This window comes from Mirounga leonina, unplaced genomic scaffold, assembly GCF_011800145.1.
Source record: "Mirounga leonina isolate KUSES-001 unplaced genomic scaffold, KU_Mleo_1.0 Mir_454, whole genome shotgun sequence".
Taxonomy (NCBI): domain Eukaryota; kingdom Metazoa; phylum Chordata; class Mammalia; order Carnivora; family Phocidae; genus Mirounga; species Mirounga leonina.
Genome location: NW_023270763.1, coordinates 14734633 through 14747530, shown reverse-complemented (window position 1 = coordinate 14747530; position 12898 = coordinate 14734633). Strand labels below are relative to the sequence as shown.

Below are 12898 nucleotides of genomic sequence, written 5' to 3'. Positions count from 1 at the left end.
AGTTTAATTCAAAGCTTAGCAATTTAGAATTTGGTACACTCAGCCTATAAATTTGCCTGGGAGTGTATCAGCATCCTTCCTAAAAACTTTTGATATTGTTCTGTCTTGGTAAGCACAAAGCAGCTTAATGGGCAGAAAAGTTTAGATCATTGGAAAAATCTTAAATATTATCCGTTATGTAGTGGGAAAGCATTTTTGAATAAATGACTTACAAAAAGGAGGGATTCTATTAGTATCACGTGATCCATAGTGATGTGAAAATTCTGCCATTCAGTTTCTAGAATTTCCTGATTCAGTTCTGTTTCATACTTAAAGGTATTTGACTTTACTGGAGGTTACTGGTTCTCGGGCTTTAGTGTGTGTCAGAATCATCTGGAAGGCTTGTTAAAACAGATTCCTGGCTTCCTTTTCCAGAGATTGGTTCAGTAGGTCTGGAGGTGGGGCCCAAGGATGTGTATTTCTACAGCTTTGCAGGTGGTGGTGATGTTGTTGAACTGGAGACCATGCTTTGAGGCCCATTGCCATAGATAGATATGGTAGAATTAAAAGTGTTGGCTTTGTAACATGATAGCTGCATATCCTGAACTGGTATTTGTTAGGTTCCCTGTGAGATCTGTGTGTCTGTCTCCACCTACCACTTGGAAGTCCTTCTCTCCTTTATTTTCCTTTTCTTTGCTATGCAACAATAAAACATGAATTTTAACCAAGGTTGTGTTGATATAGACACTCTTGTGGTGCTAACTTCATATGTGGGAGTCTTTATAAACCCCAGTAATTATCATTTTGAAAATCAGGTGATTCTTTTATGTGAAGAAATTGTCAGGTCACTGCTTCTTGAGATTAAAGTGCTTCTGATAAGTGTGCATGTGTGTACATGCGTGCGCACGTGTGTGTTTGTGTGTTTAAACACACCAAGTAGATCTTCAGTTCTCAGTAGACACTGGCTGGGTGGTCTATAAATTTAATTCAGTTGTAACACTATCTGGAGGTAGCACCAGACCTCACAGGGTAAGGGTTCAGTCCTGTGAGACTGCCCCACGTCAGACCCCGATCTCAAGTCCGGGTTGTTACCTGTGCTTCTGACTGACTGGCTGTAAACTGGAGGTTCCCACTATCTCCTGTTCATATTTACTGGAGTGGCTCACAGAACTCAGAGAAACATTTATTTACACTTACCAGTTTATTATAGAGGGTTTTACCGAGGATTCAGATGGATGGCCAGATGAAGAGGTAACATGGGGCAAAGTCTGCAAGCACGGAGCTTCTGTCCCAATGGACCTGGAGTGCATCACCCTCCTGGCACATGGAGGCTCTCACCAGCCTGGAAGCTCATCAACTCTTACTGTTTCAGGAGTTTTTTTTTTTTTTTTTAATAAGTTTTCTTTTCTTTTTTTTTTTTTAAAGATTTTATTTATTTATTTGACAGAGAAAGACACAGCGAGAGAGGGAACACAAACGGGGAGTGGGAGAGGGAGAAGCAGACTCCCTGCCGAGCAGGGAGCCCGATGCGGGACTCGATCCCGGGACTCCAGGATCATGACCTGAGCCGAAGGCAGTCGCCCAACCAACTGAGCCACCCAGGCGCCCTGTTTCAGGAGTTTTTATAGAGCCTAATATGTAGCCCCTCTTGTCCATCCAAGAGATCTGTGGGTGTGGTTGAAAATTCCAACCCTCTAATCACTTGTCTCTCTAGTGACCAGCCCTGTCCTGAGGCTATTTAGGGGCCCTAAGTCACCTCATTAGCTCTGGTGTGCTCAAAAGGGGCTCCTTCTGAATGAAGACACTGCTTTCACTCAGGAAATCCCAAGGGTTTTAGGAGCGTTGTGCCAGGAACCAGGGCCAAAGACCAAATATATTGCTTATTGTACCTCAGTCCTTCTTGTTACTGTTCTTCTTTCTTATGAGAAATTGAGAAAGGTAATGCAAATAATGATTAATCAGTAATAATTTATTAAGGATAATCAGTCATTGCACCTTTATTTTATTATTTATTAATTTTCTAAGGAATGTGGAGCTGTGCATATTTGTGTGTGTCTCTGTATGTGCTGACTTATTTTTGTACATCTGCAAAGATGCTGATAAATATTTAAATTTGTATCTTGACCTTTAGTCTCAAGCACTTTTTTTTTTTTTTTTAACAAATTTAACTTTCTCTTCTGTGGATAAAGCAGTGTCTCTTACCAGTGTTTGGGAAAATTATAGAAACTGGTGAAGAACTAAGTTTCCACATCTGGTATCTGACTAGCAACACTCATTGTTGATTTAGTTAATATTGATTATTGATCTTCAAACAAATCATATGCCTTCTTAAAAAAACTTCAAGGCGAAGTCTTGTTTTTCTTTTGGATAATGTATTGGTCAGAGTTCTCCAGAGAAATAGTCAACAGGATGGAGTGTGTGCATGTGTTTGTGTGTGTGTGTGTGTGTGTTGAGAGAGAGATTGATTTGGGGAACTGGCTCACATGATTGTGTAGGTTTGGGGTAGACTAGTTGCTGGAGACGTAGGGAAGAGTTGCAGTTCAAATCCAGAGGCAGTCTGCTGACAGAATCCTTTCTTGCTTGGGCCAGGTCGCCTCTGTTCTATTAAAGCCTTCCACTGATTGGATGAGGATCATCCGCCTTATAGAGGGCAATCTGCTTTTATTCAAGGTTCAGTGATTTAAATGTTAATCTCATCCAAAAGACACCTTCACAGAAATATCCAGAATAATATTAGACCAAATATCTGGGCGCTGTGGTTCAGCCAAATTGACACATAAAACTAATTATCACGGATCATAACATCAGAAGCAGGCAAATGCCAGTAATTTATCTTTATATTCTAGTAAGTTTGTTTTGTTTTAGTGCTTAAAGAGCCCATTGTACCCTTCAGTAATGGGACGGTGACGGAGGATGTGTGTTTCCCCAACAGCTGGTAGTCTCCCTGAGTGATTTGTGCCCCAGGCAGTTTGTGTGGGGAGGAAGCAACCCTGAGGAGTAGGCATTCATTCTTCCATTCTGAGATGTCCTTGATACACGATGACAATTTGAGTTTTGATAGTAATTTTTCTGACAGGAGCATTTTTGCAAATTCACTTTAAATGGAAATAAGTAATGAATAAATCATAGGGCTGACTTTATTCATGTTAATAACATGTATTAGGTGAACTCAGTGAGCCCATGTTCTTTGTTGTCTGCCTAGCTTGTTTGAAGGGCTTGTCCTGTGCAGAAGGTGTATCTGATTGGTTACCTTGTACTTACTTTAATCAGTAGGCATCTCAAATGGTTTGAATTTAGGTTCCCATGCGGTAAGAAACAGAAGAGTTTTTAAAAATATATGTTGTCTTATAGGGGGAAGATAGATTAAAGGATTGCAGAGAGAAAGAATAGAGCGTATCTGTGGACAAGTGAATCCTGAATCAGGGTTAAAATGCCTAAGGGGGAGGGAATGATCCCCCCAAATTCAACAATGACTACCAACTTCATTCTTAAAAAAGCTTTTATAGAGTATCTACTTTGCCCTAGTAATTCCCCCCAAAGGATTCTTTTTTTACATCTTAATTACTTGACACAGTGTTACCATGTCGGTACAACAGCTATTCATTTAATCAACAATAAATTTTCTACAAAGGTTTTCAAGCTGGAACTGGTTGACTTTTATACACTGACATTCTTCAGGGTGCCAGAACAATTCTTCTTTAAAGTAGTAGTAGTCGTAGAAAACGGGTTTCTATTGGAAGGTGTGGTGGGTGTAGACAGGCTGGCACATGGGCATAAAGGAGCTTTCATTCATTGTATTTTATGTTTTTACAGAGTCTTCAGTGTTTGGATCGTGGTAACTATTTATTAATGCTTTTTAAATTTCATTCCAAGCTTAAATAAGACACTACTTTTTTGAAAATCTGTCTTATTGCTGTAATAATTATAGTAAACCTGGCTGTGATACTGTAGTATTAAAAGAGAAAAAACCCCTAATTATTAAAGGATGAAATACATAATTTGTAAAAATCCAGAGCTCTTCTAGAAAACTGGTAGTAGTCTGCAGCCCTCAACAAGCATGTGAATTGCTTTCTTTTTAAAAATATCGTAATGGGAAAAATTATGAAATTTTAGTATTTCAGAATATTGGTTATGTTTCTGTCTTCTTGGCTGTCAGCAGAAAGTAATCTAAACCATTCAAATGCATGGTTGTTTATTTTATTGTAGAAATTCATCAGGCAATGAGATTTTGTAACTTCACTCAGTCTTTATCAATGGTTATAGTCTAAAGTTTTCTTTTTTTATGAACCTGAATGCCTCCTGCAATCAGTGAAGTCTCTATGTTCTATCTTTTATTCATCCCTAGGGGATCGGGTATAAATAAAACAGGTCCCCTTCCTTTCTGAATGGTGAGCCTCAGAGTAAAGATGGTGAGACTAATACAAGTCATGCTACCTCTTCTGAACCCTGTACTCTCACCTGGGTATAGTCCTGACACGGATCCTACATGTGGACTCTAAAGATGCAGATACAGAACTCTAGATTTCATTTCAGCCCCTCGTGGACTCTATTTTCTCTCTTCCCCAAATCTGAACTCTCTTGGTCTGGAGAGGTGGCTTAACTCATGTGATGTAGTTACTCACGGAGGCCCTGCAGGAAGGTTCCCCTTTCTTCCACACCCATGTTAGTTTGCCTATTAGAGCACCGAGACTATTACCTTGTGCCCCCTGGTGGCTTGAGGAAAGCAAAACAAAATTAAAAACCAAAGGAATGGGGTATTACTGATTTCCTTAGTTAGAATTTGGGTTACAGTTGCCTGTAGGAAAAAAATGAATTTGATTAGTTAACATTGAAATAGATTTATTAATACTGTAGTTTAGGTCTTTTACAGATTAATTTGGTGTTGGGGGTTTGAATGGTAACTTAATCTTCATTTTAACAATACTGTATCTGTGGGAATACAAATTTCAGGTTTAAACAGAAATGTTTTAGGAATATTATAGGCAGTTTTCAAAGAAGCAAAGCCATTTCCTTCTTTTGGTTATATTCTGGATATCCTAACTTCATCTTCTCTTTAGAGGTTCAATTTTAACTCATTAGTAATTTCCCTTATTCTGGCTTGGAATCCTTTGTTTTTTAGTGTGCTTTTCTACCCTATGATGAATACCTTTTTTTTCCATGGGTCTGGTTGGATCATTTTATGATTTTATTTTTGTGGAGGGGGAGACTTGCTGTGGGTATTATTGCTTATTCCCTCTGAGTTTCAAGCTTTAGCTAAGTGGCCACCCTTGAACAGATTTTGAAGATATTCTGATATTTTTAAATGCTTCCCTTTTGTGCTTCTGTTCTCAGTTCCGAGGGCAATTATTGTCTCTTCAGTTATTTCATTGAATCATCAAAATATCTTTCTTCTCATGACCTTTATTAGCTTTCCCTTTATACACATGCAGAATTAACTTTATATTGATTACAAGTGGGTCAGAATTTCAGTGCAGCTCAGCATCTGTTCAAAACGCTGCCTGTCCCCCTCTAAGTACCCCCATGCCAGGGAGAAATAGTTCCAGAGAGTGGGGTGGAGGTTTCCTTAGGTCAGTTTCCCATTGGTTCAGCAGTCAAGTGAGTGAACACTCTTTGTCAGGAATATTCTCAGTGCTGAAGGTGCAAAGATGAAAAAGAGATTTGTGCTAGATGTTTTTTATCTATAGTTTAAGTTAGACGTGAGGTAATGCAAAAAAATAAGGGTCTCCGACAGATGTTTTTCACAAACAAGGTATGCTAAAGTACACATCCAAAGGAAACATGGGGTGGTGAGGAAGAGAGCACCACCTGCTAATTGTTTTCTGAGGGTTATTTATGAGAAACCTCACCGTGGAAGTGACTGTATCAAAGAATTGTGTGACGTTTAACCAGGAGGGTTCTTAGGAAGATCTTTGGCTGGGGACTATATTGTTATGAAAAGAAAGAGGAGACTATTTTATGTCTGATTGACCCACACTTTAGAAATAGGCATGAATACCCTATGCTGAGCAATATATTATGTTTATTTTTGTATTACTTGGTTTTATTGCTATGACAGAAGGATAACACTGCTGGCATCTTAAATTTCTGCTTTGGCATCTTTGAGTGAGATAAAGTATGCTTCCTAGTTAATCTGATGACCGTAGTGATTGTCCAGGATTAGAAGATGTTCAGGATAAGAGAAATGTCAGAAACTTGCTTAAGGAAAAAAAAAATCAGAATAACAAAGCAGAGTTTAATAGTGAAGGGGGTAAGGTTTAGAGGAACATGAGCATAGAGAGAGAGAGAGAGAAAGATGTGTGTGTGTGAGAGAGAGAGAGAGAGAGACAGACAGACAGACACTCCCCCTGTGGAAAATATCTCTGTAGATCTGTTACTGAAAGGTAGCATTTGCTGTTCCCTGGACTGCCTTCCTGCTCTGGGGCGTCTTTCTATTAGAAATTTAGAGGATGTCTTATTTTCTGACCTATTTCCTTGAGGACAGTGAAGTAAGGCAGGAGATTGGGTCCCTAAGGGCCTTGTTTTGGGAAAGATCACTATAATAGCCTCTGGCAGTGAGCACGAAATAGAAACATGCTTTTATGAAGGAGAGAACCACGATTTTACATATTCTTCTCAACACCTTACTTTTGAGAAAATTAGGATAATTTTTAAATCCCAGAGAATCATTACTCTTTCAGGAGATTTACCCATGGGACTTTTTTTGTCTTGGTTTTTGTTTTTGTCATTGTCTAAATGGGCAGGCTGATGTTTTTCCGTTCAGGCTCTCAAAGAGGATGACAGCTGATCCTTTGCTTTTACGTTTTCCTCCTTCCCTGGCCGCTCCTTGGTTGTGTCCTCTGATGACCCCTCTTCCCTTCCCTAGACAGGCAAGTGTTCTAGCACTCAGTTCACTTCTCTGTCTACACTCACTGTCCTGGCAATCTTATTCAGACCTGGAATAGAAGTACCATCCATTTGCCAAAATGTTTATTTCCCGCCAGTCCATCTTCCAGAATCCAAACTTGAATGTTGGGCACTCATTCATACGTATAAAACAGACATATTGAACTTTACCATTCTAAAATTGAACACAGGTTATTCCTTACTTGCAAAACCTGTTACCCTCAAAGACTTTGTCTGAGTTGATGGCAGCTCTGTGGCTCTTGCCAAAAGCCTGTAGAAGTCATTAATCCAGTCCATTAGAAAATCCTATTGATCGATCTCTTCCTGCAGCTTCTGCTGTCACCACCTCAGTGGAAGCCACCATCCTTTCTTGCTTAGATTATACAATAGCCTCTTGCCAGATTAGCCTCTTTGCCCCTTTGTTCTCAGTTTAGAAGCCAATCTGATCCAAACATTTAGGAGGAAATTTAGATTATGCCACCTTTCTCAAAACCTTGCAGTGGCTACCCCTGTCTCTCAGATTCCTTGGACATGTCAGCCTGCTCCCACCTTAGGGCCTTTGCTCTGCTGTCCACTGCCCGGAGTGCTCTTTCCCTCTTTATTCTCTGGGCCTCGTCCCTCGTCTCCTTCAGGTCAGATCTCACCTTTCCAGTGAGCTTCTCCGGACTGCCCTTTCTTTGAGTCAGCTGCCTCTTCTTTGGATCCCTGATCTTCTTTACCCTGCTCTACCTTTCCTGTTCCATATGCTTATCACTTTCTAATATACTAAAGGTATGCATATCCTTTGTGGTAGCCAATAGCCACATGTGGCCCTTTATATTTTAATTAATGAAAATTAAATAAAGTAAAAAATTTGGTTTGTCATCAGTCACGCTGACCACATGTTAAGTGCTCAAGAGTCAATGTGGCTGGTGGCTACTGTATTTGTACAGAGAACATTTGCATCATCTCAGAACGTATTATTGGACTACACTGGTACAGAATTTACAGATTTATTGTGTTTGATGTTTATTCTCTGTCTCTCACAAGAATATAAACTTCATAAAGGCAGAGGTTTTTCTCTAAATAGAGAAATTATTTATAAAATTATTTACTGTAGAAAAGTTACCCTAGAACACTAGTTGGCACATAGTAGGTGATCAATAAATACATGTTGAATTGAGTGGAATTACCATTTTATTTGAAATAATTAAAAGAGTGAATTTCTGTTTCATTCACAAAGTAATTATTATTAAAATAAAAATATTTGTAACTAACGTTTTTGGAATGCTTATGTGCTGGGCCTGGCACTGCCTTAGGTATTTATTTCACTGAATTCTTTAAAAGTTGTGTATGGGGGCGCCTGGGTGGTTCAGTTGGTTGAGTGTCCGGCTCTTGATTTTGGCTCAGTGTCATGAGATCGAGCCCTGTGTTGGGCTCTCCGTTCAGCATGGAGTCTGCTTGAGATTCTCTCCCTCTCCCTCTGCTCCTCTCCTTGCTTGTGCACTCTCCCTCTCTCTAAATAAATAAATAAAATCTTTAATGAAAAAAAAAGGTGTGTGTGTATAAGATTCCCATCTATAGATCAGGGAATGGGCACAGAGAGGTTGAGTGGCTTGACCAAGGAGCACAAACCAGCTTAGTGGGACAGCCAGAATTTAGACCTGCTACACGTGACTTTCAGTGCTTAGGGCCTAGCCAATGCTCAGTTATCTACTTCATGAGTTTCAGGTTAATTTTGCAGTTCAGGTTAAATCTGTCCTTCTACTCATCTGCTCATTGGGGGAATTAAAGTTAATGATATTTTATATAAAAAGGAAATGTTATGCTTACTGCTGAGTTGTTTTGGCAACATACAGTGAGTTAAGGATCAGGTTTTTTTAAAAAAGTTGATACTTAAGATCTCAGATTTCAGTAACCTAAGAAATTACTCATTTAAAAATACTGATGTAAAATGTATTTTCAGAACTGCAGTTAGATAGTGATCACAGCAGATATCACCTGCCACATTTAGATTGTTCTGATTTTAGCCTGTATTGTGTTAGTTTGATCTCTTGGTATTTAGTTGCAGTTGCTTATTTCCATATAGACTGTGTGTGTGTGTGTTTGTAGTTGCATGTGTATAAAATAAAATCACTTCCTGGAAACTAAGGTACAAATGAGCAGTGAAATCTGACTTTATTTTCTCCAGGTTTGTTGTTGTTGTTGAGGTGATACTGACTGGGATTCAGTCATTTTAAGAAACCAGGATAGTGGTGGTAATAAATTTTTAACCAATGTTTCTTGTGTGCCAGGCACTCTGCTAAAGCCTTTTACGTGCATTATCTCATTTAATGCCAACAAAAGTTCTTGGGGGTAGGGGCTTTTTACAGTTCACGAAATTATTGTGTGTCCAAGGTGGCTGATAAGTGACAGAGAGGGAATATGAACATGCTTCCTCCCACTCCCAATCTCCACAAGGAGTCTGTATTCTTCAGAGACTGTATGCTTTGAAAAAAACCTAGAGTTAATTGATAGAAATACCTGAAGTAAAGGAGATATATTTTTATTTCCCTTTTTATACTCTTCCCAAGTCTTCCAAATTTCTGTCTTAGATTGAGGGACTGTCATGAGTGCCTTCTACATTTGAATTGAGAACTGTTCTTCTCAACTCACTCTGTACACTGGAATCAAATGGGGGGTGTTTAAAAAACATGCCTGAGTCCCATCCCCAGAGGTTTTGATTTAATTGATTTGGGATACCACCTGGACGTTGGGATTTTTAAAAGTGCTTTGGGTAGTTACAATGTCCGGTGAGGGTTGAGAACCCATGGTGTGTGCCAGTGGACCCCAAACTTGTTTGCACATTGGAGTCACCTGGGGGGCTTCAGAAACCACTGATGCCTGGGCTTCTTCCCCAGGATTGTGATTGAATTGGTCTGTGCTGGGGTCTGGAGTTTGGAAGTGTTAAGATTTCCCAGGTGATTCCAGTGTGCAAACAGATTTGGGGACTTCTGGTTTATGCAGTGGTTTTGGACCTTGGCTGCCCATTAGTATCACTTGAAGAATTTTAAAAACTCCCATTATCCTGGTTTATGCCCACCCCAATTAAATAGAATCTTTGGCAGTGGACCTAGTTTTTGACACTCCAGGTGATTCTGGCATGCAGCCAAAGGGGAGAAGTTCAGGGTTCTTCATTTTCTCTCCTATATACTTTTGGACCAAGTCCATTTAGTTTCACAACTCAGAATACTTGTGGAATGAAGGGAGAAATGATTGGTCTCGAAGAGGCTTTTCCTTATACTGCGCTCAGCTTCCTCCCCCCATAATTTTATTGTGGTAGAATATATACATAACACAATATTGACCAGTGCAGCCATTTTTAAGGTATACGATTCAGTGTCATTAGGTACATTCCTAACATTGTGCAGCTGTCACCACTATCCCTTTTCAGAACTTTGTCATCATCCCTAACAGAAGTTCTGTACCCAAGAAAAAATAACTCCTTGTTTTTCCCTCTTCCCAGCCTCTGGTAACCTTCCACTTTCTGTCTGAATTAGCCTATTCTAGGTACCTCAGATAAATGGAATCATACATTTGTCCCTCTGTGTTGGGCTCTTTTCACTTAGCCTGGATTCATCCATGTTGTTACCTGTCAGCATCGCATTCCTTTTGCAAGGCTGAATAATATTTCATTGCACATTTATACTAAATTTTGTTTATCCACTTATCTGTTGATAAACATTTGAGTTCATTTTCTTAAACCAATGCGAAAGAATACAGAGCTAAGCAAATTATGGGAAGTAATATGTCCTGCATTCCAGATAATTAGCTAACAAAGTTCGTTTTGTCTGCTTATATTCATGTGGTTTAATTAGTATTAAAACCGAAGATGAGACTGCTGATTTTTCTGATTTACTAATTCTAGCACCCCCCTGGCCCTTGTTTTATATTATTTGAATGGTATCAAAAATGAATTTGCCTTCTATAACCAAAGAGCCATTAAGAAAAATTAAAATTCTTTAATTAAGAAAAATAAAAGTGATATTCTTTCCCCATGCCTTATAGAGCTTGTTCCTTTTCACTGTGTTCTCCAGGAGTACCAGGTGTCAAAGAAGAACGTTTTGAAGAGGGGATGATGGTAAAGCACTGTGCATTGTCCCTTGTGGGAGAACCCATCATGTACCCAGAAATCAATAGGTTTTTGAAACTACTCCACGAGTGTAAAATCTCCAGTTTCCTGGTCACAAATGCACAATTCCCTGTGGAAATCAGGTGAGACATCCAGCTTATTAAGATACTCTGCTTGGATCTGTGTTTGACTGAAGGCATTAATGTATTCAAAAAGGGGTTATTGATTACAAATTACATACACATGTTGGCTTTTTGGGGCTGAGAGATGGGCCTACTCTTAAAAATTCGTTCTATTAGGGAAGATAACATTAGTAGAAAGAATAGAGGAACAAATCAATTGCTGGGGGAATTCAAAAGAGAATGCAGTTTTTTTTTTCTACAAGGGGAGAAACAGGGTAAAACTTCTCAGAGAAGCCACTGTTTAATTGGAATCTTAAAGGTAGGAAGCTGTAGTTTTTAGTAAGAACCTCCTGAGAAAGGTAGGAAGTTAGGGTATTTGTGATACCATTATGTAAATATAGTTCATCTGGACCACAGAGTGTGTGAAGAGACTGGCAGCTGGAAACCAAGTTGAAAAGGTAGGGGGTAGATTGTAGAGGACTTCAAGTGCTGTTCTTTGGAAAGATCTTGCTTCCTGCAGAGCCGTCTGCTAGCATGGTGTAAAACGGGAGAGCCAGAAAGCAGGCAACAAGATAGGAGAGTGTTTGTTTAGGTAAGAGTCATAAAGATGAAAGTAAGACAGTGAGAATGAGGAGCCCTAAGACAGACATTATTGAGACGTAATAGATCAGCTTGGCAAACTGCATGGCTCTGAGAGCCCAGCATAGAAGAGGACCAGGTAATGGCTGGAGGGGTTCCAGCCATGTTGATTGCTAGGATTATGGGGCCCTGGAGCAGTAGAGGATCGCATAAGGAATAGGTTTAGCATGTAAGATGTTGAGTTGGTTTGGGTGACTTAGAGGGAAAGCTTTACAGATGGAGATGACCATCTTCTGAGGCCTGGAAATGACCTGTTTTTGCATTATACTTGAACTATGCACATGTTATAACACCAAAAACATTAAATTTTACTTATTTACTTGTGTTTTCCCCATAAGACTGAGTTGCTTGAGACTGGTGACCCCTGCTTATTTATCTTCGTGTCCCTAGTATAGTGTCTATAAGTTCTCAGGAGATGGCTAGTGAAATATTGGGGAAATTCCCACATAGGAATAAAAGACAATGATCTTTTAAAATTCAAAGTTGTTTTGTAAGTACTGACCAATAAAGAGTAACATGAAAAAAAGGAGAAAATAATTTTCAAATATAAAAAGACAGTATTAGAGTGACGTCAGAGTCATGGAGGACTGCCTTGTTCCTTTTTTCTCTTGCCTTCCATTTACAACTAATCAGACTCCCATAACCAAACAAAAAAAAAGTACCTCTGTACAGCACACCGGGACACCCAAGAGATGCATTTGTCTGTGCACCCAGAAGTGGGTGGATTGGGCATTGGAGGGGGCCGTGGAGGGAGGGGAGTGGCAGCAGAGGCTGCAGGGCGGGTCTGGTAGGGAGCCAGCACCACCCTTCTGGCAGGGGAGGTGGAGGCTGAAGGTGGTTGCTACAGAGCCAGAGAACCTGTTGCGCTCTCTGAGAGACCAGTGACTGGGGTGGGGAGGAAAAGGGAAGGGAAGAAGGCAGACACAGAACTGAAGGAAAGTGTGTTTCCTGCTGTCTGCCCCCGGGGATTTAGGCAAAATAACTGCCCATGGAGCTCTGGGAACCCCCCACTTGAGGATCCTGCTACCTGGTCATGGGGCACACCCAAAGCCCTAGGTGCTAATAAGCACACCCCTCCTTCCACTGTGCTGCCACCTCTCCCCCTGCTTTTTAAAATTTTTTTAGTTTTTTAATTTTTTATTTTTTTGAAAGATTTTATTTGAGAGAGAGAATGAGAGAGAGAGAG

General features: G+C 39.9%; 1 protein-coding gene across 3 annotated transcripts in view; it reads left to right on the top strand.

Moving 5' to 3' along the window:
- The window catches only part of LOC117999523 (S-adenosyl-L-methionine-dependent tRNA 4-demethylwyosine synthase TYW1), a 206348-nt gene that overhangs the window by 93885 nt on the left and 99565 nt on the right, over positions 1 to 12898 (top strand). For all 3 annotated transcript variants that reach the window (XM_034988723.1, XM_034988724.1, XM_034988722.1), the window contains one exon: positions 10917 to 11094. In XM_034988723.1, coding sequence (XP_034844614.1) covers positions 10917 to 11094 — 178 coding nt within the window. The remainder of the gene's footprint in view (positions 1 to 10916; positions 11095 to 12898) is intronic.